Source organism: Podarcis erhardii, assembly GCF_964252035.2.
Source record: "Podarcis erhardii genome assembly, chromosome: 10".
In the NCBI taxonomy this organism is placed as follows: Eukaryota; Metazoa; Chordata; class Lepidosauria; order Squamata; family Lacertidae; genus Podarcis; species Podarcis erhardii.
The window spans coordinates 4,866,040-4,892,163 of NC_138500.1; the positions used below are offsets into that span (position 1 = coordinate 4,866,040).

Here is a 26,124-nt window from a genome sequence, read left to right on the forward strand (position 1 = left end):
AATTTTCGTTGCAGCAGAAGACCTTTCTGGAAACAACCAGTCAGAGCGGGTCAGGCTTCCCCAACTTGGCGCCCTCTGCTTTTTGTCATACTACAACTCCCATAATTTCTGGACATGCTGGGTGTTGGAGGGGGGGGGTCCAACAATGTTTGGGTGTCACCAAGGTTGGGTAAGACTGGAGCGGGCAATTCTGGTCTGGATGCTACACCAGTCCAAGGATGCTTCTGTTGTAAACAAAAATTGCCCCTTTTCCCTAATGGGGTACCCAAGAGCCCATATAGAGTCCCTACATAGGTTCCCTATTGGTTGGAGAAGATAACAGAGGCCAAGCAGAGAATATTGAGAAGCAAAGCAGCTAGTAAGCTGGATCTTTATTGATCTGTTGCAACAGGGTGCTCCCCTCACCTGCAGGAGAGGAGGAGGAACCCCGAAAAATGGTGCGCAAGGCCTTATAAAGACTTTTGAAATTGCCACCCTGTAGATCAAGACCACCCCCAGAAACATCATACATACATCACAGAAGGGGTGTAACCTAAGACCACCCCTCAGATACATCACACCTACATCACAGAAAGGGCGGTCTACAGCAGAAATCTGAGTGCGTTGTTTATCTCGTCTGACAGGTTACCTGTTTAATGGTCACTTGATTGTATTTCCTGGGGAGCCTGGCCAGTCTTTTGTAATGATAAATACTTAGTTCCTGGGCCAGGTCACAGGCTCACACCCTATTCATATCTTAAATGTGTCCTTAAGACAGGATTTGTGAAGGAAAAGACAATGGGGAGGCTTTTTCCAGTTTGACCTTGCAGAGAAAACATTTGCTCAGTTTAGGAATCAAAATGGTTCCAGGTTGGTCTTCCTGTGCTGATCTATGTACGTGCTTGGTTGGTATACTTATGAACATTTAATATATATCTAAGACCATAAAATTCCTATCACACCTTCATATCCGAGGGTCACAGGGTGGTTTACAGTACAACAACACAAAATGGACGTAACATAGTAACAAACAGAAACAACAAACCATAAAAGCCGTACATTGTTTGATTACCGGTAGTCCATACGATACGATACAATAATATGATAACCTATTGCAGTCGTTAAGAGTCGTCAACAGGCTCATCACAGCTATCTGCCAATCACCCAATCCCACCACCCTTCTGAGTAATACCCCTCCCCACCTTCTCACTATATAGAAGGGTCTGGTGACTTCTGTTTCAGTGTATCTGAAGAAGTGTGCATGCACACGAAAGCTCATACCAAGAACTAACTTAGTTGGTCTTTAAGGTGCTACTGGAAGGATTTTTTTTTCTTTTATTTTGTTTTGACTATGGCAGACCAACACGGCTACCTATCTGTAAATGATAATCTTTATTGTCATTGTCCCATACAGAACAACGAAATTGAAAAAATCTACACCAGACATTCAGAAACCAACAAGCCTGCTATCCCAGCTATCCCAACCTGGTTAGCCCCCTAAAAATTGTGATACCCCATTTTTAAACACAATATACTCCCATAGAGACTCCTTACACTGTGTTTAAAGCCAAAATCGCATTTGGATAGAAACTGTTTCTCAGGCGGCTAGTCCTAGTCTTGATAACCCTGGACCTTCTTCCAGAAGGCAGAAGCTGAAAGAGATCATTTCCGGGGTGGGCACGATCCTGCGCTATCTCTGCAGCTTTCTTATGGCGCCTGGAAGCGTAGATTTGATCCAAGGTGGGAAGTCTTCACAACCCCGGACAGCATTGTTTTTTCCCTGACTGTGTTGTTCCCAAACCACACACAGAGACCATAAGTTAATACACTCTCAGCAGTACAATGGTAAACTGCCATCAACAGATCCTTTGAGAGATTGTTTTTCTGGAAGATTCTCAGAAAATATAACCTCTGCTGTGCTTTCTTCATCAGGTGTTTGCTGTTTTCTCCCCAGGTTAGGTCATCTCTCAACTCCATTCCCAGAAATCAAAACACCGAGACCTGTTCTACACACTTCCCCTCAATAATAAGTGGCTGAATATTCAGTTTACATTTCCTAAAGTCCACAATAATCTTTTTTGTTTTCTTTAAGTTAAGGAGTAAGTTGTCAATGGGTAGGCAAACTAAGGCCCGGGGGCCAAATCTGGCCCAATTGCCTTCTAAATCCAGCCCGCAGACAGTCCGGGAATCAGTGTGTTTTTACATGAGTAGAATGTGTCCTTTTATTTAAAATGCATCTCTGAGTTATTTGTGGGGCATAGGAATTTGTGCATTTATTTATTTTTCCAAAATATAGTCCGGCCTCCCACAAGGTCTGAGGGACAGTGGACCGGCCCCCTGCTGAAAAGGCCTGCGAGAAGAGGAGTGTTTTTCGCTTGGCACTTAAAGAGATGTAATGAAGGCACCAGGCGAGCCTCCCTGGGGAGAGCATCTCACATATGGGGAGCTACCACTAAAAAGGCCCCGTTCTCTTGTTGCCAACCTCTGGACCTCTCATGGAGGGGGCACACAAAGAAGGACCTCCGAAGATGATCGCAGGGTCCGGGTCGGTTCATATGGGGAGAGGCGGTCCTTGAGGGGTTGTGGTCCTGAGCCATTTGAGGCCTTGTAGGTCAACACCAGCACTTTGAATCAGCCCCAGAAACTAGGCAGCAGTCGGGCGAAGATCGGTGTACTACACTCAAGGTATCTTGCTTCTGTGAGCAAACTGGCTGCCAAATTCTGCACCAGAGGAATTCTCCAAATTGCTCTGAGTCATGCTCTGCCAACCTGGTGCCCTCCAGATGTTTTGGGTAATAATAATAATTTATTATTTATACCCCGCCCATCTGGCTGAGTTTCCCCAGCCACTCTGGGCAGCTTCCAACAGAATATTAAAATACAATAACCCATTAAACATTAAAAGCTTCCCTAAACACGGCTGCCTTCGGGTGTCTTCTAAAAGTCTGGTAGTTGTTTTTCTCTTTGACATCTGGTGGGAGGGCGTTCCACAGGGCGGGTGCCACCACCAAGAAGGCCCTCTGCTTGGTTCCCTGTAACCTCACTTCTCGCAGGGAGGGAACAAGAAGGCCCTCGGAGCTGGACCTCAGTGTCCAGCCAGAACGATGGGGGTGGAGACGCTCATTCAGGTATACTGGACCGAGGCCGTTTAGGCTTTCAAGGTCAGCACCAACACTTTGAATTGTGCTCGGAAACATACTGGGAGCCAATGCAGATCTCTCAGGACCGGTGTTATGTGGTCTCAGTCACCAGTCCAGCTGCTGCATTCTGGATTAGTTTTAGTTTTCGGGTCACCTTCAAAGTTAGCCCCACATGGAGCGCATTGCAGTAGTCCAAGCGGGAGATTACCAGAGCATGCACCACTCTGGCCAGACAGTCTGTGGGCAGGAAGGGTCTCATCCTGCGTACCAGGTGGAGCTGCCCTGGACACAGAATTGACCTGCATCTCCATGGACAGCTGTGAGTCCAGAATAACTCCCAGGCTGCGCACCTGGTCCTTCAGGGGCACAGTTACCCCATTCAGGACCAGGGAGTCCTCCACACCTGCCCGCCTACTGTCCCCCCAAAACAGTACTTCTGTCTTGTCAGGATTCAACCTCAATCTGCTAGCTGCCATGCATCCTCCAACTGCCTCCAGACACTCACACAGGACCTTCACCGCCTTCACTGGTTCTGATTTGAAAGAGGTAGAGTTGGGTATCATCCGCACATTGATGAACACCCAGACCAAACAGTTCCCATCATGGAGTTGTAGTCTAAAATGTCCAAGTTTCTGGAAGCAGTGCTGTAATAGGGTACAAGGGCGAGCAAGAAGGGGGTCTACTGTAGGCATTTTTTTCCCAAGGGACCCCAAGATCTGAAGCTTTTGCTGCTCTTGATTTAAATAGTAATAATAATAATAATAATAGCAGCAGCAGTTTTAATGAGGCTGCTTTTTGGAACATCCTATTATGTCATTTTGCACTTGAATGAACAGAATGGTTGCAAAATAAAAATAAAAAGACCTGTTCCATTTTTCAGGTGTATACTCATGTTGCTTTCCCCCACCCATGAAATTCTCTATATTACTATCCTTGTCAAATCTGCCAGCATCACGAGTACTCAAAACAAGCAATTCAACAATAATCAAAATCATCAGTGTTTACATGTGATTCCTAGGTTACAGGGAAATGTGTCTGTTTTGATCTCAAAAGTTTGCGTTTTTGTAGCAAGGGATTTGAGAGCCCCAGAACAGAGCCTTAATCTCTTTCTCTCTTCAACAGCATGAAGGCATGACTGTTAAAGTCACAGGGCGCTGCCTTCAGCCAAGTTAAATCCTTTGTCCATCTGGCTCCACACTGTCTATGTTCAAGACACAGGTTTTTCCCAGCCCTTCTCCAAAGATGCCAAGATTTTTGCATAAAGCAAGAAAACCTGGCATTTTTGCCAAAGGTCGGAGGGCAGGGGAAAAAACCCCAGCCACACAGAACATAGGGATCAGCCTGCATCTCTGCTGCTGCCGGAATGTCATTTTAAAACTGTATTTTTAAATACACCTTGCAAGCCCCCTTCTGTTAAAAGCCGGTCTATAAATATCAAGTGAGGAAAAAAGCAGTACGTTTTTTAAAAAAATCTACAGCTCCAAAACTATTGGGTCTGGCTCACCAACCCTACTTTGATAAAATTGGCTTCGGAAAGTCTTTTTGCAGACAGCATCTTACCAAGAAGAAAGTTGATCGGGGCTGGTTTCAAGAGGTCTGAAATCACCTTTCCTCATTTACTCAGAAGTATGCTCTCCTGGAAGGGACGCGGGTGGCACTGTGGGTTAAACCACAGAGCCTAAGACTCGCCGATCAGAAGGTCGGCGGTTCGAATCCCTGCGACGGGGTGAGCTCCCGTTGCTCAGTCCCTGCTCCTGCCTACCTAGCAGTTCGAAAGCACGTCAAAGTGCAAGTAGATAAATAGGTACCGCTCCGGCGGAAAGGTAAACGGTGTTTCCGTGCGCTGCTCTGGTTCGCCAGAAGCAGCTTAGTCATGCTGGCCACATGACCTGGAAGCTGTACGCCGGCTCCCTCGGCCAGTAAAGCGAGATGAGCGCCGCAACCCCAGATTCGGCCACAACTGGACCTAATGGTCAGGGGTCCTTTTACCTTTTACTTTATGCTCTCCTGGGGAGTCACTCCACACTTCTTCTCCAAAGCGACTGATTCCTGGTAGAGCCATACTACAAGTTTTGCAAAATGAGGTGTGGTGGCTGTACCCAGAGGGTGGCAAGACTGGGCATCTGCCCGGCTGGCCCCCAAGACCAGCAGAGGGCCAGCTCCTTTCCACTTTGCACAGAGTGGTGTGCTGGGGGTTAACCCGAGCCACGCGGTCCAGGTCCGGTCCCGAATCCAAGGGTTCCACTTGGAGTCAGTACAACAGGGTCAAGGCAGAAAACCAGGCTAGGTCAGGCACAGGGTCTCAGGCAGGTTCTGGAAAACAGCAACGTTGCTCCCGCAACCTGGGGCGGGGTCCGACCGCCTTTTATCTCTGTCGGGGTAACGGCCGGTCCTGATCCCCCGGCGACTCACCTCCCTGTCTCGCTCGAAGGCGAGCACTCCTCCTGTGAGTACTCAGGCCTCTCCTTCTCTCAGACCTCAGTCTCTGCAGCTCGGGAGACACTGGTGGGTTACTAGACCCAGAGGCCGCCTCAGCCTCTCCTGACCAAACCGGTAGTGGAGCAGCTGTAAGTGATGGCCCCGCTGAAGGCAACAAGGTCATCCCTGCATCTAGAGCCAGGGCAGGCTCAGGCCCCCGACTCGGCCCAGCTGGTGCTTGTCTGAGGAACCCAGACTTGGTTCAGGTAATGCCTGAGGCAAGGGATCCAGGAAGGTCAGCGGTTCGAATCCCCGCAACGGGGTGAGCTCCCGTTGCTCGGTCCCTGCTCCTGCCAACCTAGCAGTTCAAAAGCACGCCAGTGCAAGTAGATAAATAGGTACCGCTGTGGCGGGAAGGTAAATGGCGTTTCTGTGCGCTCTGGTTTCTGTCATGGTCCTTCGTGCGCCAAAAGCGGTTTGGTCATATTGGCCAGATGAACCCGGAAAGCTGTCTGTGGACAAACGCTGGCTCCCTCGGCCTGAAAGCGAGAGGGGCGCCGCAACCCCATAGTCACCTTTGACCGGATGTAACCGTCCAGGAGTCCTTTACCTTTACCTTTTTACCTATGCCACTTCAGACTGCAGGTGGCAGCGTTGTTCTGAATGTTTCTTAGCGTAGAGACGCGCACGCAAAAATCTTCCCTGCAGGTAGTAAACTGGGACATCATCAGGGTAATCGGTTGGCGGGGTTTTTATAAAAAAGATAAAGCCAGGAGGTCATCATTTAGAAATACAAGTCTGTACCCATGACCCATGGTGCACCTAAGCAACTCAATGTCACTTAGGATTTTATCTTAAAGGTAAAGGTAAAGGGACCCCTGACCATTAGGTCCAGTCGTGACCCACTCTGGGGTTGCGGCGCTCATCTTGCTTCGCTGGCCGAGGGAGCCAGCGTACAGCTTCTGGGTCATGTGGCCAGCAGGACTAAGCCGCTTCTGGCAAACCAGAGCAGCGCACGGAAACGGCGTTTACCTTCCCGCCGGAGCTGTACCTATTTATCTACTTGCACTCTGACTTGCTTTTGAACTGCTAGGTTGGCAGGAGCAGAGACCAAGCAACGGGAGCTCACCCCATCACGGGGATTCAAACCGCCGACCTTCTGATCGGCAAATCCTAGGCTCTGTGGTTTAACCCACAGCGACACCCGCGTACCTTGGATTTTATCTTACATGTGTACAAACACAGACACACAGGACTCCCTCTTTGTGGTACAATGTGAAATTCGGCTTTCCTAAAGGTCTAGCGTCCTCTGCCTATTTGACCCAAGTCTCTTCCAGATATACTGCGCTGCTTTTTGGTCTGTGTACTTGTCCTCCTGTTATTTTCATTCAACTGATATCTCAAAGGTTGTCACATGGCGGATGGAGCGAGCTTCTTTTCTCCGGCAACAGAGAGTAGGAACCGAACCCGTGGCTCCGAGTTACAAGACAGGAGATTCCAACTGAACGTCAAGAAAAAGAGCTTTCTGATGGCGAGAGCTGTTCCGCAGTGGAACAGACTAGTTCAAGAGATGGTAGTCCCTCCTTCCTTGTAAGTTTTCTAAGCAGAGCTTGTACAGCCAACCTGTCAGGGACGCTTTAGCTAAGATTCCTGCATTGAGGCAGATGATGATGATGGACTATATGGAACTTGCCAAAGTGACCGGGAGACTCCAAGACCAGAGAGAAGAGACAGTGGAAGAAGACTGGAAGAAGCTTAAAGAATATTTGAAAAAAAATATGTTATGTTAATATTTAAATGTTAGAATAGCTTTGGAAGTGGATATAGGCTCTAGGATTAGAAGTAGAAGACAATGTATTTTAAAATAGTACTATTTTAAAGTAAGTGATAAAATGTGAAGATTTTTATGGTAAAAGTAAGCGTGATTTTAAAAAATGGTTTGAAATTATGATATATGTAAACTGCTAAAGATGAGGTAAAATGAAAATCGGATGGGGGGGATTTGGGGAAGCCCCCCTAACAATGTTTAGAGAAAATAAGGATAAGACAAGAAATTGTTTGTATGGTTTGTTTTTCTGTTTGTGTTGTTTAGTTGTGTTATAAACAGAATAAAAAATTGGAGGGGGAAAAAGATTCCTGCATTGCAGCGGGTTGGACTAGATGACCCCTGGGGTCCCAATCCTATGATTTACTGAAATTTCAAAGAATGCAGCCCGGAGCAGGACGTGAAGAGAGAAGAGGGCCCTTCCAACAAAAGCCATGCTGGAGATTTGTGAGTTGGTTTGATGGACGGCATCTGCCTTTGCATGGGAGATGAGCTCCATCTGGTGTAGATGTCCGCAATTTGCATCGGTGTCAAGACGGCAAGGCGCACTCCTGCCTCCAGATCCTTTTCCAGTGCTTTGCTCTCATGCGGGTGGCGCTGTGGGTTAAACCACAGAGCCTAGGACTTGCCGATCAGAAGGTCAGCGGTTCGAATCCCCGCAATGACGGCGTGAGCTCCCGTTGCTCGGTCCCTGCTCCTGCCAACCTGGCAGTTCGAAAGCACGTCAAAGTGCAAGTAGATAAGTAGGTACCGCTCCGGCAGGAAGGTAAACGGCGTTTCCGTGCGCTGCTCTGGTTCGCCAGAAGCGGCTTAGTCCTGCTGGCCACATGACCTGGAAGCTGTACGTCGGCTTCCTCGGCCAGTAAAGCAAGATGAGCGCCACAACCCCAGAGTCGGCCACGACTGGACCTAATGGTCAGGGGTCCCTTTACCTTTACCTTTAACCTGAAAAAGCAGGACGCGGGTGACGCTGTGGGTTAAACCCCTGAGCCTAAGGCTTGCCGATCAGAAGGTCGGCGGTTCGAATCCCCGCGACGGGGTGAGCTCCCGTTGCTCGGTCCCTGCTCCTGCCAACCTAGTAGTTCAAAAGTACGTCAAAGTGCAAGTAGATAAATAGGTACCGCTCCGGCGGGAAGGTAAACGGCGTTTCCGTGTGCTGCTCTGGTTCGCCAGAAGCGGCTTCGTCATGCTGTACGCCGGCTCCCTCCGCAACCCCGGAGTCGTCCACAACTGGACTTAACGGTCAGGGGTCCCTTTACCTTAACAAGGCCGCGAGGTGCACTCCTACCTCCAGATCCTTTCCCAGTGCTTTGCTCTCACAACTGCCAGGAGGTTGCAGCGAGAAGAGGCAGCAGTGCCTAGCGGTCAAAGCTCGGTTCAAAAAAAAACCCTGGGGAAGAACCAGTTGGCCTCCTCTGAACCCCAAACTGTCCTGAGGCTGTCCCAGCGTCTTGCCTGCCTGCTGTCCCTCCCTGCCCCAGCCCTTCGAGGCTGAACCCATCCCCGGTCCCCATGGATTGCTCAAGCCCCAGGCGGCATCGCCACATATAGACTCGCCACCTGCCGCTCCGGGGACACGTGGCGTCCTCCGTACAGTGCCCACGCTATTTATAGCAGCATTCTGCACAGATTAACACTCGCTTGACGAGAAGGAGCTGAGTTATTGGGCCTATAAATACATCAAAAGGTCCGTGACCAGAAAGAAGAGGACTACCAAGAAGACTGGAAGAAATTTAAAGACTATTTGAACAAATATTCTAATATTAAAGATATGTAACCACTTGAAAGAACCAAACAGGCCTAGGACTAAATTGGACTTAAATATATAAATAAGAAAATGTACTATAAGAAAGGTAAAGAAATTCGAATACAACTGTAATGTTGTTTTATGAAATAATGATATTGGAAACTGCTACATTCAAATTAAGAGGAAATTCAGATGGAGGAGATTAGAGGAAGTTAACTAAAATGTTTATGAAAATGAATTTTAATTAATTAATTGAGTTTCTTTTTTTTCTTGCTCTGTCTCTCTGGCCGGCCCTGTTTGGCTCATCATGCTGTCTCTCCGGGGCTGCGCACAAGCAACGTCAGGGACTGGTGGATTGCTGTAATGGTTCTAGGGTTGCTTGTGCGTAAGCCGGTGCCAACACCTGGCTGGGTTGCCTGAGTGAACCTTTTCTGTCCGGACAGCCACTCGCCCGTATCTGCCTCAATCGCTGGCAGAATCCGTCAGTGGGTGTTTCTTAAACTTCTTCCAGCAAAGAAGCTCCTTGACGCCTAGTCTCCTCCTACTCTCCCTGCGCGGAAGCCTTCTGCGCAGGGAGGGTGTGGGCAGCGGAGGACCCCTACTCTCCCCGCTGGTCCCCGGCAAGGAGTCATGGGACCGCCTCGCCACTTCCCCCATCTGTCCCCCTTCTCCACTGGTGCTACGCTGATTCTCTTCCCCAGCAGATGGGCTGCCTCTCCCAATCCCGGGACACTCTCTGGAATCCCTCCGGATTTTGCTCTCTTCCTCCGGCCCTGATGGCAGTTCCCTGACAGGTATTTTAAGTTTGTTATTCTTTTTTCTTCTCTTTCACTTCTCTATTGTGTTGTTGCATATTTTCTTTTTTGTTATGTCTATTGAAAATTAATAAATATTATTGTAAATATATATATATATATATATATATATATATATATAAATACATCAAAAGGCCGGCGAGCGAACTGGGGAGGAAGAAAGCGAGAGTTGTGGGAGGAGAGGGGCCGCAACCGGGGACAAAGGGGTGACCCTTCGCAGAACTGTAGAGTTCTGGTTGGGATCCCCAAAGGTCATCTAGCCCAACCCCACTTTTGCGTTTGGAATGGGGCCAGAAGATCAATTACAAAGCCAAAATGATCTACACTAGAATATTACCGTATTGGCCCCAAATATAAGGCGCAGTTCCCCCCCAAATTCCGAAAAAGTTAAAGGTAAATGGCGTTTCCGTGTGATGCTTAAATTCGCTTAAATTCGCGACCTTGCAAAAACTGGCTTTCACGGTATCGCTGCCAAAACAGACATACGGTAAGAAGGGACAAAAATATTTTTGCTGCTGATTTGAGAGTTTGAGACCGTTGTGCAATTAATTCTAATGTCGTTCATTGCTTTCCCCATATTTTACAGTGCAGTTATGATTTTATTTTTTACTTTATTTTTTGCATTTACGGTGCTACAAACAGGTGTTTAACCCACTTGCGGGTCCTCTCTAGTATCCGTAGGATTTTCTTCTACATTTGCCATTTACGTGTGTGAGTGCCTGTGGAATTGTAGCAATTGAATTTGCAATTTTTGGAATTGTATGGGACCTTAGCATCCGGGCAGAATGATGGAGGTGGAGACACTCCTTCAGGTATACAGGACCGAGGCCATTTAGGGCTTTCAAGGTCAGCACCATCACTTTGAATTGTGCTTGGAAATGTACTGGGAGCCAGTGCAGGTCTTTCAAGACCGGTGTTATGTGGTCTCAGCGGCCGCTCCCAGTCACCAGTCTAGCTGCCATATTCGGGATTAGTCATAGTTTCCGGGTCACCTTCAAAGGTAGCCCCACATAGAGCGCATTGCAGTAGTCCAAGCGGGAGATAACCAGAGCATGCACCACTCTGGCGAGACAGTCTGTGGACAGGGAGGGTCTCATCCTGCGTACCAGATGGAGCTGGTAGACAGCTGCCCTGGACACAGAATTGACCTGTGCCTCCATGGACAGCTGTGAGTCCAAAATGACTCCCAGGCTGTGCACCTGGTCCTTCAGGGGCACAGGTACCCCATTCAGGACCAGGGAGTCCTCCCCGCCTGGGGCTGAGCAAGGGACTCTTTCCCTCCAGTGATACATCCCACTTCTGACACCAATGAAGTCCCCCACCAATTTGCCTGAGCTCTTACGGAAGGAGGAAACGGCTTCCGAGACACAACGGAGCAGTTTTAGACCAAATCAAACCCTGGCAACAGTGACGGGCTCACATCTATGCCAGTGCCCTTTAGAATCTCCTTTCAGCCTCTCAACGTGAGACAGAGCCTTTTCTGCAGCTGCTCCCATATTGAGGAGAGATTAGAATTTTCCCTCTTTATTATCTTTCCATTGGCAGACTAAGACCTTCCAGTTCAGCCAGGTCTTCGGAAACCAATGTCTAGACAACGCTGATGCCTCCTGGGCTGCTGTCAGAGTAAATTATATTTTCAGTTCCTGCTTCTAAATGTGCTTTGACACATTTTAGCTATCCTTTTCAACTAGTTTTTCTTACTTTGCAATTATCATCCCCAGCATCAAAGTTATTCCACGCTCTCCACCAGGAGGTCCCAGGGAAGGTTATAACAATTTAAAATTCATAATTGTAAACAGTTAAAACACGCTGGGCTCCATGAACCACTCCCACCCCTGCTGGTTCCAGTAAGAACCTTAACTGTTAATAACAGATGCCTACGCTTGCATTTTATTTTTCCTTCTCCAACCCCATCCCTTTTTCCTTACGTGTTGTGTCTTTTTGGCTTACCACTATTTTATAGCGAAGTTTTCAAATGTCAGGAGCTGCCTTGAATCCCAGCTCGGGAAAATGTGGCATATTTACACATTAAATAAAATTGCATTAGTTCAGTAAATCAATTCATTACACGCACAAACAAACAAACACACACACACACACAGAGGCCAGGACTGACCTTGTAGTCTCTGAATCTGCTTCGTGAAGGTCTCGGCCTGCTGAGCACTGGCAAGTCTCTCGTCTTCCAGCAACCCTGCCACAGAGAGAAAAAGCAGAAAAAACTGTTGACCCTCTTGAGGAGGCAGCCACAAATTCAAGAGCCAGGAGTTCCCTCTCTTCAGCTTCTCAAAAGCAACGTGCAGATCACCTTCCTTGCTATGGCTCCTCTGTGTTGCACAGCTGTCTTTCTGAAACCCTGGCTTCTGTTACAGAAGCACAGTGAAATTCACCTCAGCCTCTGGAAGTCCAGGCATATGCCTTCTTGCTGCGGAACCAAGGCTGAACTTGGCAGTCCCAGCGCAATGTTGCTTAAAAGCTGCCTGCAGTTTTACCATTTGCAGTGGTACCGTGATTCTCAAACTTAATCCGTTCCGCAAGTCCATTCTAAAACCAAAGCATTCCAAAACCAACGTGCGCTTTCCCATACAAAGCAATGCAAAATGGATCAATTTGTTCCAGACTTTTAGGAACAACCTCTAAAACAGCAGTTTAACATGAATTTTACTCTCTGACGAGACAACTGAAATGAAAGCAATAAATGATGTACTGTAGTCACACAGTCAATCAATTGATCAGGAGCTGAACTGGTTTGCACACCGTCACAAAGGCAAAACAAAACAAAAGAGCTGCAAAAACAAAAACGCACAATAATTAGCAAAAACAGACAGACCTCAGCCTAACACTCAAAACGAAAGCATAGCACTCAAAACGGAGCACATTTGGCTTCTGAAAAACCTTTGCAAACCAGAACATTTACTTCTGGGTTTGCAGGGTTTGGGGTCCAAGTTGTTTGAGTACCAAGGCGTTTGAGAACCAAGGTACCACTGTATTTGGTTTTTCAGATTAAAATTTTGCTGTCGCATATCCAACATACAACATACAAACAAGATTCCAAAGAATTTCCTGGACCTACAGTGGTGCCTCAGTTCTCAAACCTAATCCGTTCTGGAAGTCTGTTCCAAAACCAGGCGTATGCCTCCTGGCTGGGGAACCAAGGCTGAGCTTAGCAGTCCCTGCGCAATGTTGCTTAAAAGCTGCCTGCACCTTTACCATTTGAAGTGGTCCCTTGGTTCTCCAACTTAATCCGTTCTGGAAGTCCGTTCCAAAACCAAAGCGTTCCAAAACCGAGGCGCACTTTCCCATGGAAAGAAATGCAAAATGGATGAATGGATGAATGAATGGATTAACAACCCCTAAAACAGCAAATTACCATGCATTTTACTATCTAACAAGACCACTGATCCATAAAACGAAAGCAATAAACAATGTACTGCAGTCACACAATCAATCAGTAGCTGAACTGGGTTCCACACAGTCATTAAAACCATTGGCGGAGGAATGGGGGTGCAGGGAGTGCAATCCGCTCGAGGTGTCATCCCGGGGGGGGGGCGACGTCGCCATGGGTGCCCCCCCCCAGGAAACTTGTCCCTCACCCTGGCCCCCATGGGCGGCTAGCCCTGCCCGCAGGAGCACAGCATGTGTGCCGCTCCATGTGCCGGAGCAGCTAGCTCTGCCTCTGACAAAACCAAAACAAAAAAACTGCAAAAACAGAAAACAAATAGCAAAAACATGCAGACCTCAGCGTAACACTCAAAACGGAAGTGCGGCACTCAAAACAGAGCACGTTCAGCTTCTGAAAAAAGTTCGCAAACCAGAACACTTACTTCTGGGTTGGCAGTGCTTGGGTTCCAAGCTTTTTGAGTACCAAGGCATTTGAGAACCAAAGTGCCACTGTATTAAATTCTACCTGCTGCCTTGTGGGATAAATTCTGAGGAAGAAGAGGCTCAGGAGAAATTCCTACACAAACCCAGAGTGGAGTCCTTAAGGTGGTTGGATGGCGCCTTGTTAGGCTTGCCATACATCCAGAATTTCCCAGACATACCCGGAATACTGCAGATGAAAGCAGTGTCCAGGCAGAAATTGGCTAAACTTTTCTGTCCAGATTTTCACAATAATGTGCCGCATTCTGGATTAGTTGTAGTTTCCGGTTCCCCTTCAAAGGTAGCCCCACGCAGAGCACATTGCAGTAGTCCAAGCGCTAACTTGGACTAACAAGAGATAACTTAATTAGAGCAACTTACCGTATTTTTTGCTCTATAAGACTCACTTTTTCCCTAATGAAAAGTAAGGGGAAATGTGTGTGCGTCTTATGGAGCGAATGCGAATGCAGGCTGCGAATGCAGGCTGCGCAGCTATCCCAGAAGCCAGAACAGCAAGAGGGATTGCTGCTTTCACTGCTGTTCTGGCTTCTGAGATTCAGAATATATTTTTTTCTTGTTTTCCTCCTCCCAAAACTAGGTGTGTCTTGTGGTCTGGTGCGTCTTATAGAGCGAAAAATACGGTAATTTAATGATGGGCATAAAATGCATGGACTTGATCCAACTTTTCATAGCCTGAGCATCATTTACACTTCTGACCTCCTCTCTGCTTTCCCCCTTGATCCCTTGGCACCACCTGGTAATCTCACCGACCCCCCCCGGGGGGGGGGGCTAACACCCACTTTCAGAACCATAAGCCAGTCTGTGCGAACGCATACCGAAGAGCAGACATATGATCTAACTTTCTGCATAAGATTTGTGCAAGCAGATCGCTCCACAAGTGGGTCGTCTGGAGGAAACTGACACGACCTGAAAAAATTGGCAGGTTCCAGGGACCCCGCAGCCCTGAGGCAAGACACCCACCTTGCAATTCGAGGGAATCCCCTTCGTGCTTGAGGGCCACCTCCCGGACTTCTTCCAGCTCGTCCAACAAACGCATCACCTGGGCTCTCAACTCCAGCTGCTTCTCCTCGTCCGGCTCTTTCTCGTCGTCGGAAGAGTCCAAGTTCCTGACCTCCACCTCGTCGTCGTCCTCCTCCTCCTCCTCTTCATCTTCCTCATCTTCCTCCTCCAACTCGTTTATTTCGACATTGGGGGTCTCCACCTCACCTGGGAGGAAACATGCCTCTGTCAGCAAAAGGCAGAACGGGAGAGGAGAATCGTAGAGTTTGGAGGGACACCCGGGGGTCATCTAGTCCAACCCCCTGAGAGTACTGGATCCCTTTCAGTTGGCCATCCAACCTCTGCTTAAAAACCTCTAAGAAAGGAGAGTCGGCCGCCCACCATGTTAACGCAAGCAGCTTTCGCCACCTTCTGGCAGACAAGCAGAACTTCAGGAGGAGGCAGATGTGTGGGAATGTTCAGGGAAACAGAAGAGGATATATTGTTTATTAATATCCTTCCTCAACTGTTTTTGTTTTTGTTTTGTTTTTAATGTTTTTACTGGTATCCACAACAGTTATTATAGAGGCTTTAGCAAGCCTGAGCAAACGCATCCACTGCAAGTTTAAAAAGGGAAATGTTACTCTGCTAAATTGTGGAACTTGTTTACACGAGTTGGAAAAGGGTATAATCAAACAATATATCCTCTCCTGCATCCCTGAACATTCCCACAGCCAGCAGCAGCTGTCCTGAGTTTCAGATTGAGGGCATTCGCAGTCCTACCTGGAGGTGCCAGGAATCGAACTCGGAGCCTTCTGCATGCACTACTGCTCTTCCCCATCTACACTGTCATTCTGCCGGCTTTAAAAAAAAAAAACCCTCCATTTACGCAGGCTTTCCCTCGAGTTCTCCACCCCAGACTTCTGTTTTAATTACCGCGTTGTTCTAACGGAATTACTTCCTTGCCTCTTTTAATTATGGGTGCTATACTGTAATGTTCTAATGGAATTGCTTTATTGTGCATTTTAATTATGGGTTTTTATATTTTAATATTTGTGCAATTGGTTTTTGCGCTTGCAAAGCTATCCTGGCTTTATGCTTTATATAAATTAACGCATCAGCAACAATTTCTTATGAATTTGCACTCCGTTCTGCAAACCTCTGAGCAGCAGCTGAGCCACAGGCCCAATTTTAAGGTTAGAAATAAAAGAAAGGGGGTCCAGTTATCTCCTGCTTGGACTACTGCAATGCGTTCTATGTGGGGCTACCTTTGAAGGTGACCCGGAAACTTCAACTAATCCAGAATGCGGCAGCCAGACTGGTGACTGGGAGCGGCCGCCAAGACCACATAACACCGGTCTTGAAAGATCTACACTGGCTCCCAGTACGTTTCCGAGCACAATTCAAAGTGTTGGTGCTGACCTTTAAAGCCCCAAACAGCCTCATCCCAGTATACCTGCAGGAGCGTCTCCACCCACATCGTTCTACCCGGACACTGAGGTCCAGCACCGAGGGCTTTCTGGCAGTTCCATTACTGCGAGAAGCCAAGTTACAGGGAACCAGGCAGAGGGCCTTCTCGGTAGTGGCCCCCGCCCTGTGGAACGCCCTCCCAGCAGATGTCAAAGAGAAAAACAACTACCAGACTTTTAGAAGACATCTGAAGGCAGCCCTGTTTAGGGAAGCTTTTAATGTTTGATGTATTACAGTATTTTAATATTTTTTTGGAAGCCGCCCAGAGTGGCTGGGGAAGCCCAGCCAGATGGGCAGGGTATAAGTAATAAATTGTTGTTGTTGTTGTTGTTGTTGTTGTTGTTGTTATTATTATTATTATTATTATTATTATCACCATCATCATCATCATCATCTTCTAAAGGTCTTTTGTCTAGTAAGATGCATCTATATTTTGTTAATTAAACAAATGCTAAACAGCAGCCCTGTTCTAAGAGGCCAAGAAGTATAAGAGAGAAATCAAATACGCAACGTGGTGTGAGAAGTTTTTGCTGTCATTCTCAACGGGGGCAAAGAAGCTGCGTTATTCAGAGCATTTGCTCATAATGCCTGTTTTATTCTAACCGACAGCAGCCCCCTGGGGAACGAGGCAGGCAGGGAAAAGGCTCTTCAGACTCCCTGATTCTCTTTGCAAGCGAGAACAGAATCAGAGTTGGATGCTACCTGGCTAGGTGTGGCTAGAATGACCCGACAATTCCGTTTCCAACCTGCCATCTCCACAACAGCTTGTGGCAGGCAATATTTCTTAACAGCAGAGAATTCTTGTGAAATAAAGATCTGCCCCTTAATACAGAGCCTGCAAGTCAAGTGAGACCTGGCAAGCTCATTATTCTTATTAATATTCCCCCAGGCCAGCTCACAAGATTTTGAACATTAACATGTTAAGTAAAGGTAAAGGGACCCCTGACCAGTTGTGACCGACTCTGGGGTTTTGCGCTCATCTCGCTTTACTGGCCGAGGGAGCCGGCGTACAGCTTCCAGGTCATGTGGCCAGCATGACTAAGCCGCTTCTGGCGAACCAGAGCAGCGCACGGAAACGCCATTTACCTTCCTGCTGGAGCGGTACCTATTTATCTACTTGCACTTTGACGTGCTTTCGAACTGCTAGGTTGGCAGGAGCAGGGACCGAGCAACGGGAGCTCACCCCGCCGTGGGGATTCGAACCACCGACCTTCTGATCAGCAAGCACTAGGCTCTGTGGTTTAACCCACAGCGCCACCGTGTCCCCAAAATGTTAAGACCAGTTTAAAATAACTTGCAGTTACAGAAATAAGATGGGTCCTAAAAAACATGCACCTGAAGGGTTAAAGGCCAGGGACAAGTGTCTTCAGCATCCTCCAGAAGCTGTGCAATGAAGGTGCCAGACATGCCTCTGTGGGGAGGGAGTCTCATGGATTAGGGGCCACCACAGAAAAGGCCCTTTCTCTCTGAGCCTCAGAGGATGGAGGAACTCTCAAGAGGTTCCCCTCTGGGGCCTGAGTCATTTAGGGCTTTATACATTCACATGTTTACGGACTAGGACCCTCGTACCTATGGGACCACCTCTCCTAGTATGTCCCACGAAGGACCTTACAGTCTTCAAACAAAAACATCTTGCAGGTCCCAGGCCACAGGGAGGTTAGGCTGGCCTCAACCAGAGCCAGGGCCTTTTCGGCCATGGCCCCGATCTGGTGGAACGCTCTGTCCCAAGAGACTAGGGCCCTGCGGGACTTGACATCTTTCCGCAGGGCCTGCAAGACGGAGCTGTTCCGCCAGGCCTTTGGCCAAGGCACAGTCTGACCCCCTCCTTCGGTAATCCTCACAGAACTCCAGCTCAATGGTTGCCATTAATTTGATTCTGAATTGATTTTAGAATGAATTGATTTTAGAATGCTGTGTTACTTTTATTGTTGTTAGCCGCTCTGAGCCCGGCTTCAGCTGGGGAGGGCAGGATATAAATAAAAATTTATTTTTATGATTATTATTATTAGCACCTTATGAGAATGTAAGAACGTTTTTTTCTCCTGCTCTGGGATGTAGGACCTGAACTCATGGCTTCAAGTTACAAAAAAGTCGATTCAGGCTAAAGATCAGGAATAATTTTCTGACGGTAAGAGCTGTTTGGTAGTGAGTCTCCCTGAGATCTGCTCTCTAGCATTAAAGAACATGAAGAACCGCAGAAGGGACGTGGAAAAGAGTTAAGAGCCTCTGACATAAGATCTCCAGGTTGATGGACTATATGGAATTGACGGAAAGGACTGGCAGAATCCGAGACCAGGGAGAAGAGATGGTGGAACAAGATTGGGAAATTTAAAGTTTATTTATAGGAATACTGTAAAATTAATGAATGATAGAAAAATGTTGGAATGAAATTTTATGGCCTTAGTGGAAATGTTATAAGGAGTTAAGCTTATAAGTATTCTAGTTTTAATGGAAAATAAGGTTAAAAATATGTTAAGATATCTATAGTATGACAGAAAACAGAGAAAGATGGAAAGGATTTGCTGAAATAATTAACAGAATACAAAAAGGGAGGTGAGAGGAGGTCGATGAAACAAGGGAATGAAAATAGAGTTTGGAAAAGGTGTGACGTATGTTTTTAAATTGTTTTTGTTTTGTTCAGTTTGGGGTTAGGGTCAGGGATAGCATTTTGTTTAGTTTAATGTGCTTAGTTTAACGTGTTAAGGTTGTGTTGTGTATTGTTTATATTATGTATTGTATTGTTGTTGTTTTTTGTTTTCTTTTTTTTTCTCTTTTCTCTTTTCCTTTTCCTTTTTTGTAAACTTTAAAAGTAATAAATATTATTTGGGGGGGGAGAGCTGCTTGGTAGTGGAACGGTCTGCCCTTGAAGGTTGTGGACTCTCCTCCTTCCTTGGAGGTTTTTAAGCAGAGGTTGAATGGCCCTCTGTCCTGGATGCTTTAGCTGAGAGTCCCGCCTTGCAGGGGGTTGGTCTAGATGACCCCTGGGGGTCCCTTTCAACTCTCCAATTCGATGATTCCAAGACAAGGCTGCTGGGTCAGGCCAACAGCCCATCGAGTCAATAACTCTCTTCTCACAGCAGTCAGCCAGAGGCCTGTGGGAAACCCGCAAACAGGATCCGACCGCAAGAGCCCTCTTCCCTCCCGCAGCTGATATTCAGAAGCATTGCTGCCTCTATAACCCTCTTCTCCTCCTCCATGAATTTGTCTAACCTTCTCTGAAATCCCTGTGGGAGGGAGTTCCACAGGTTAACTGCACTGCGTGAAGAAAGGCTTTCGTGCATCTGCCCCTTGAACTTCTGCCTGCTGCAGTGTCTGCAGAGTGGGGCAATCTGGGGTGAGGGTGGGGAGAGCTGGACAGCCCCCAAGCCCCACCAGCGTTCTGTTATGGGGCACAGACCACCCAACGCATGTATCCCTAATGGGATACATTCTTCCTAAGGCCTCCACAACCCCACAAGTCTCCGAAGATCGCATCCTCGCTTCTTTCTTGGAGGGTTATGTAACTGGGTCAATTGGGGGGGGGAGAGAGAAATCGGGTGGGCAGCTGGAGGGGGCGGAGAGAGAGATTCAATTCCTCTTGGACAAAGAGAAGCCCTTTTCTTGCTGCAGCCCTTTCAGACACAATTTCAAGGGGGTGGGGTCCAGATGGAACCGGGGAATGGGGGCAGGAAAACGGACTAACTCCTCAATGATCGCAAGGATGGAGCGTCCAGTGTATGTATGTGTGTGTGTGTGTGTGTGTGTGTGTGTGTGTGTGTGTGTGTGTGTGTTAGAGACACACAATTTAGCCGCATTTCCAAAAAAACCCCACTTCCCCCTACCCCAGGACGCGCACTCTCTAGAAAACTCCCGTTTTGCATTCCTTTTTCTCCACCGGTTTGCCCCCAAATCCCGTTCTCCAAGCGGGGCCGGGACTCCTCAAGAGGTGTATATTTGGGGAAAGGGTCTCGGGTAGCAAAGAGACTGGACTTTCCACCACGTACCCTCCTCGCCCGCCGGATGACATAACCACCGCCCGTGATGTCATCAGCGCAAGGTGTGACTATATTTTTGCAAAGAGAGAGATGGGTGGAGAAGGGTCGCAGCGGGGAGGACTGCGTGTGCCCCTGAAGATGGGCACAGGACGGCGGGGTGGGGGGAAGGGCAGCCACAGGTGGAAAGTGGAGAGGGGGAGGAGAAAGAGGGGGGGTACGGGAAGGAGGAAAGGAAGAAGAGACCCTGGAGAGGTGAAGGCGCTTGGAAGGGAGATGGACGGAGGGGACGCAACGGAAAGGCTGCGGTGATGCAAGGGGAGGGAAGCAGGGGGGTTGCGGAGGTCCTTGCGGGAGCTGGGGCTGCGCCCCCTCCTCTCCATCAACCCCCCCATCACTGACCTGCTCTCTCCGTCCGCCTCCCAAGCAGCTGCGTCTCAGCTGCCTCCATGGCTGTTTCTGGAGCGAAAAAGCAGACGCAGGGGGGGAGGGGGAAGCAGGAGGCGGGGGAGGGGGAGGAGGCAGGGCCCACCCCCAGGCTGGCGGAAGGCGCACACACAGAGAGAGACAGAGGGCTGGCGCTACCCGGAGCCCATCCTCACAACCCGGGCTGGCGCAACCCAAACGCGACACCTCTTTGGCGCGCTCGCGCCGGTACCCAAAGATGCTTTCCGTTGCGCGCTGGAAATCGGTACCCAGGAGCGCTCTGCCAAGCTTTTTGCCGCCCGGGTGCCCAGCGGGAAACATCGGAGGCGTCTCCGGCTCGCCATTCCGCGCGCGTAACCGCTGTGGAGGACTCGCAACAAAGCGCAAAACGCGCACATAGATGGACACCCGGCCGTGGCGTTTCTGGCGAGCCCTGCTCTTTAGCCAAAGGTTAAAACCTCACGACTTCAGAGCCACCCACACGCCTGTGCTTTTGCAGGGGGCCAGCGCATACACTCGCACATCCTGGCAGATGTCCCGAGCCGGGGAGCATCAGCGCGTGGCTCTCCCCCACCTCCCGGCACTCAGACATGCCCCCAGACACGCGCGCAGCGCTCGAAATGCGCATTCCCATCTGGCGAGCTCTGCTATTCCCAAGCGCAAGCGCTCGAATCGACGCGCACCAAGGAGCAGGCGGCGTTGTCCGCTTGGCACGCACACCCAACGGTAGGAGAGCAAGCTGAGCACCAGCCGGGACCCACAGCCCAGCCCCACATTTGTCCCCAACTGGGCACACACAAACACCCGGCACGCAAACTCGAAGCACCCGCGCGGACCTCCTGGGAGAGGCCGGGGTTTAAATCCACCTGGCTGGTGGTGGCCGGGGTAGTCTCTGCCTCTTAGCCTAAACTAGGATGGCAGCCTGGAACTACAGAATGCTCAAGGTATTTTCCTTCCCGTGAAGAGCTGCTGCCAGTCCGAGCAGCCCATACTGAGCTACATGGACTCAACATTGATTCCCGCGTTCCTATCTGGGAAGGGATATAGCTCAGGTTCAGTCCACAGGTGGGACTGGGCATGTTCCCCACCAGAAACCCTGGACAGCTGCTGCCAGTCAGTTTAGACAGTACTGAGCTAGATAATAAATAATAATAATAATTTTTATTTATACCCCGCCCTCCCCAGCCAAGGCTGGGCTCAGGGCGGCTAGCAAGCAATAATAAAAACAAGTTGAATGAATACAACTTAAAAACAAGATTAAAATAAACATAAAATATTAAAATGCAGCCTCATCACAGGAGGAGAAAGGAAAAAGGAAAAAGAAAGAGGGGAAGGGAAGGGAAGGGAATCAAATTGGCTCCAAGCCAAAGGCTAGGTGGAACAACTCTGTCTTACAGGCCCTGCGGAAAGAGATCAGATCCTGCAGGGCCCTGGTCTCATGAGACAGAGCGTTCCACAAAGCTGGAGCCAGTGTTGAAAAGGCCCTGGCTCTGGCTGAGGCTAATCTGACTTCCTTAGGGCCTGGGACCTCTAGGGTGTTGCTATTTATGGACCTTAAGGTCCTCCGTGGGGCAGACCAGGAGAGGCGGTCCCATAGGTACAAGGGTCCTAGGCCGTGAAGGGCTTTAAAGGTCAAAACCAGCACCTTAAATCTGACCCTGTACTCCACCGGGAGCCAGTGCAGCTGGAAAAGCACTGGGTGAATATGCTCCCATGGCAGGGAGCCTCACTGCAGCATTCTGTACCCGCTGGAGTTTCTGGGACAGCTTCAAGGGCAGCCCCGCGTAGAGCGAATTACAGTAGTCAAGCCTGGAGGGGACCGTCGCATGGATCACTGTGATGATGGGCGGCTGAGTATCAGGCATCTTCAGGTGTGCCTGTTTGGGTAAGGGCTTGAGCTCAGTGGAGGAGCATCTGCAGATGGCCTTCTGCCCTGACACCCTGGAAGCAGCTGCCTGCCAGGGTAGACAACACTGGGTTACGCAGAACAATAGCTCAGGACCAAGCAGCTTCCTATGTGCCACCCAATTCACGATTCCTTGGCCTGTCAAGGAGGGGGCTGGATGCAACTCTCAGGCATAGGGGGGCAGGGTGGGGGTGGGACTCTTGAACGGTCCCCTCATGTTAGGGACTCCCTGGTCCTGAATGAGGTAACTGTGCCCCTGAAGGACCAGGTGCACAGCCTGGGAGTCATTTTGGACGCGCAGGTCAATTCTGTGTCCAGGGCGTCTGTCTACCAGCTCCAAATGGTACGCAGGATGAGACCCTCCCTGCCCACAGACTGTCTCACCAGAGTGGTGCATGCTCTAGTTATCTCCCGCTTGGACTACTGCAATGCGCTCTACGTGGGGCTACCTTTGAAGGTGACTCGGAAACTGCAATTAATCCAGAATGCGGCAGCTAGACTGGTGACTGGGAGCGGCCGCCAGGACCACATAACACCGGTTCTGAGAGATCTGCATTGGCTCCCAGTACGTTTCCAAGCACAATTCAAAGTGTTGGTGCTGACCCTGAAAGCCCTAAATGGCCTCGGTCCAATATACCTGAAGGAGCATCTCCGCCCCCATCGTTCTGCCTGGACACTGAGATCCAGCGCCGAGGGCCTTCTGGCAGTTCCCAGAAGGTGGGCCTTCTCGGTAGTGGCGCCCACCCTTCCTTCAAATGTGAAGGAAAGAAGCAGCTATCCTATCTTTAAAAGACATCTGAAGGCAGCCCTGTTTAGGGAAGTTTTAAATATTTAATGCTGTATTGTTTTTAACACTTGATTGGAAGCCGCCCAGAGTGGCTGGGGAATCTCAGCCAGATGGGAGGAGTATAAATAAATTATTATTATTATTATTATTATTATTATTATTATTATTATTATTAAATTTTTGTCCCTGCACCCCCACATCTCCCCCTGCCCCCCTGCCCCTGCCACCAAGGAAGAAAGGTGAGTTAAGATCTACATCAGGAACAAAGGTGGGGGGAGTTAAAGATCTGCTGCCCCTACTGATCCGGCCGCCTGAGACAGTGTGCCGGCCCTACAGGGATAACTGTCCAACTGCAGTCCGGGACTATGTCTGCATTTGCCACTGTGTCCAGCAGGGGGCAGCAGAGATCATGCGACAGCAGCTGGAGGCAGCAGAGAAACCTTTTCAGAGGTGCAAAACAAACTTAAAGAGCATTTCAGCTCTGAGCCTGCAGGAAAGACAAAATCTGGGCCTACTCCAGGGGTAGGCAACCTAAGGCCCGAGGGCTGGATGCGGCCCAATCGCCTTCTAAATCCAGCCCACGGACAGTCCGGGAAGCAGCGTGTTTTTACATGAGTAGAATGTGTGCTTTTATTTAAAATGCATCTCTGGGTTATTTGTGGGGTATAGAAATTCATTCTTTCCCCCCCAAAAAATATAGTCCAGCCCACCACATGGTCTGAGGGACGGTGGACCGGCCCACAGCTGAAAAAGGCTGCTGACCCCTCACCTACCCGATGCCCTCTTAAACGTGTTGTGAGAAGGGGTGTTCCTGGGTTGTCTTTGTTCTTATTTTTATTACAGTGGAACCTCGGGTTACAGACGCTTCAGGTTACAGACTCCGCTAACCCAGAAATAGTACCTCAGGTTGAGAACTTTGCTTCAGGATGAGAACAGAAATCGTGCTCTGGTGGCACAGCAGCAGTGGGAGGCCCCGTTAGCTAAAGTGGTGCTTCAGGTTAAGAACAGTTTCAGGTTAAGAACGGACCTCCAGAACAAATTAAGTTCTTATCCCAAGGTAAAGGTAAAGGGACCCCTGACCATTAAGTCCCATCGTGGCCGACTCTGGGGTTTTGCGCTCATCTCGCTTTATTGGCCAAGGGAGCCGGCGTACAGCTTCCGGGTCATGTGGCCAGCAGGACTAAGCCGCTTCTGGCCAACCAGAGCAGCGCACGGAAACGCGGTTTACCTTCCCGCTGGAGTGGGACCTATTTATCTACTTGCACTTTGACGTGCTTTCGAACTGCTAGTTGGCAGGAGCTGGGACCGAGCAACGGGAGCTCACTCCGTCACGGGGATTCGAACCGCCAACCTTGTGATCAGCTAGTCCTAGGCTCTGTGGTTTAACCCACAGCACCACCCGCGTCCCTTAACCCAAGGTACTTACTTATTTATTTTGTGATTTTGCTGTTGCAATTTTACATGATGAACCGCCCTGAGATCTACGGGTACAGGGCAGTATACAAATTCAATTCATCACCATCGTCAGTGTCTACGACACCTCTCTCCAAACACAATCCCATCTCCCTCTCTCTCTCTCTCTCTCTCTCTCTCTCTCTCTCTCTCTCTCCCTCCCTCTCTCTGACCTTCAAAGCACACCCCTCTTCCTTACTGTCTGGAGGCTGCTCCATCAGTAGATTTATGGTTCCCGGGCCAAATCTGTGAGATGATTCAGAAGCTCTGGCACTCTGGTCCAGAAAGTCACATTCTGAACACCTTCCCCTCTTCTCCCGCACCCCAGCACAGCCAGCCTCGTAGACAAGCTGGAGTCACGCTTGCACACAGCATCCTTCTCACCTGAGATGCCACTCAGAGTTCTAGATTCTGCGTCTCCCTGGCAACGGACCACACAGCATCCCTGAGGGGCAGCGGGGTTACTGCACGCCTCGCTGCCCCGGCGGCTGCGGAGAGGCCAGCAACAGCGCACAATGCTGTCACGGTCCGGTTCACAGGCGATCAAAGTCCCAGCTGGGGATGTCAGGACCAGGGGCAAGATGACGGGGTGGGAGCAGGAATGGGGGTCCAGAAGCCAGGAGTCAAGAAGCCAAGAGTCCGAGGATCAAGAAGCAAGGAGTCACGAAGTCAGGGGTTTGAGGATCAAGAAGCAAGGAGTCACGAAGGCAGGGGTCCGAGGATCAAGGAGCAAGGAGTCACGAAGGCAGGGAGCAAGGAGTCACGAAGGCAGGGAGCAAGGAGTCACAAAGGCAGGGGTCCGAGGATCAAGGAGCAAGGAGTCACGAAGGCAGGGAGCAAGGAGTCACGAAGGCAGGGGTCCGAGGATCAAGAAGCAAGGAGTCACGAAGGCAGGGGTCCGAGGATCAAGGAGCAAGGAGTCACGAAGGCAGGGGTCCGAGGATCAAGGAGCAAGGAGTCACGAAGGCAGGGGTCCGAGGATCAAGGAGCAAGGAGTCACGAAGGCAGGGGTCCGAGGATCAAGGAGCAAGGAGTCACGAAGGCAGGGGTCCGAGGATCAAGGAGCAAGGAGTCACCAAAGCAGGGGTCCGAGGATCAAGGAGCAAGGAGTCACGAAGGCAGGGGTCCGAGGATCAAGGAGCAAGGAGTCACGAAGGCAGGGGTCTGAGGATCAAGGAGCAAGGAGTCACGAAGGCAGGGGTGCAAGGATCAAGGAGCAAGGAGTCACAAACTCAGAGGTCCGAAGATCAAGAAGCAAGGAGTCACGAAGTCAGGGGTCTGAGGGTCAGGAAGCAAGGAGTCATGAAGTCTGGGGTCTGAGGGTCTCAAAG

At 49.4% G+C, this 26,124-nt stretch overlaps 1 protein-coding gene across 5 annotated transcripts in view; it reads right to left on the bottom strand.

Annotated features, from left to right (window-relative positions):
• The window catches only part of CCDC136 (coiled-coil domain containing 136), a 46,098-nt gene extending 20,916 nt beyond the window's left edge, over positions 1–25,182 (bottom strand). For 3 of the 5 annotated variants that reach the window (XM_081880022.1, XM_081880019.1, XM_081880020.1), the window contains exons 1-3: positions 20,625–20,710; positions 14,764–15,027; positions 12,041–12,115 (exon numbers count right to left, since the gene is read on the bottom strand). In XM_081880022.1, coding sequence (XP_081736148.1) covers positions 12,041–12,115; positions 14,764–15,027; positions 20,625–20,673 — 388 coding nt within the window. In that variant the 5' untranslated portion in view covers positions 20,674–20,710. Of the gene's footprint in view, positions 1–12,040; positions 12,116–14,763; positions 15,028–20,624; positions 20,725–24,992 lie in introns of those variants that run through there. The other 2 variants (XM_081880023.1, XM_081880021.1) reach the window with 2 other exon arrangements.
• Positions 25,183–26,124: the final 942 nt, after the last annotated feature.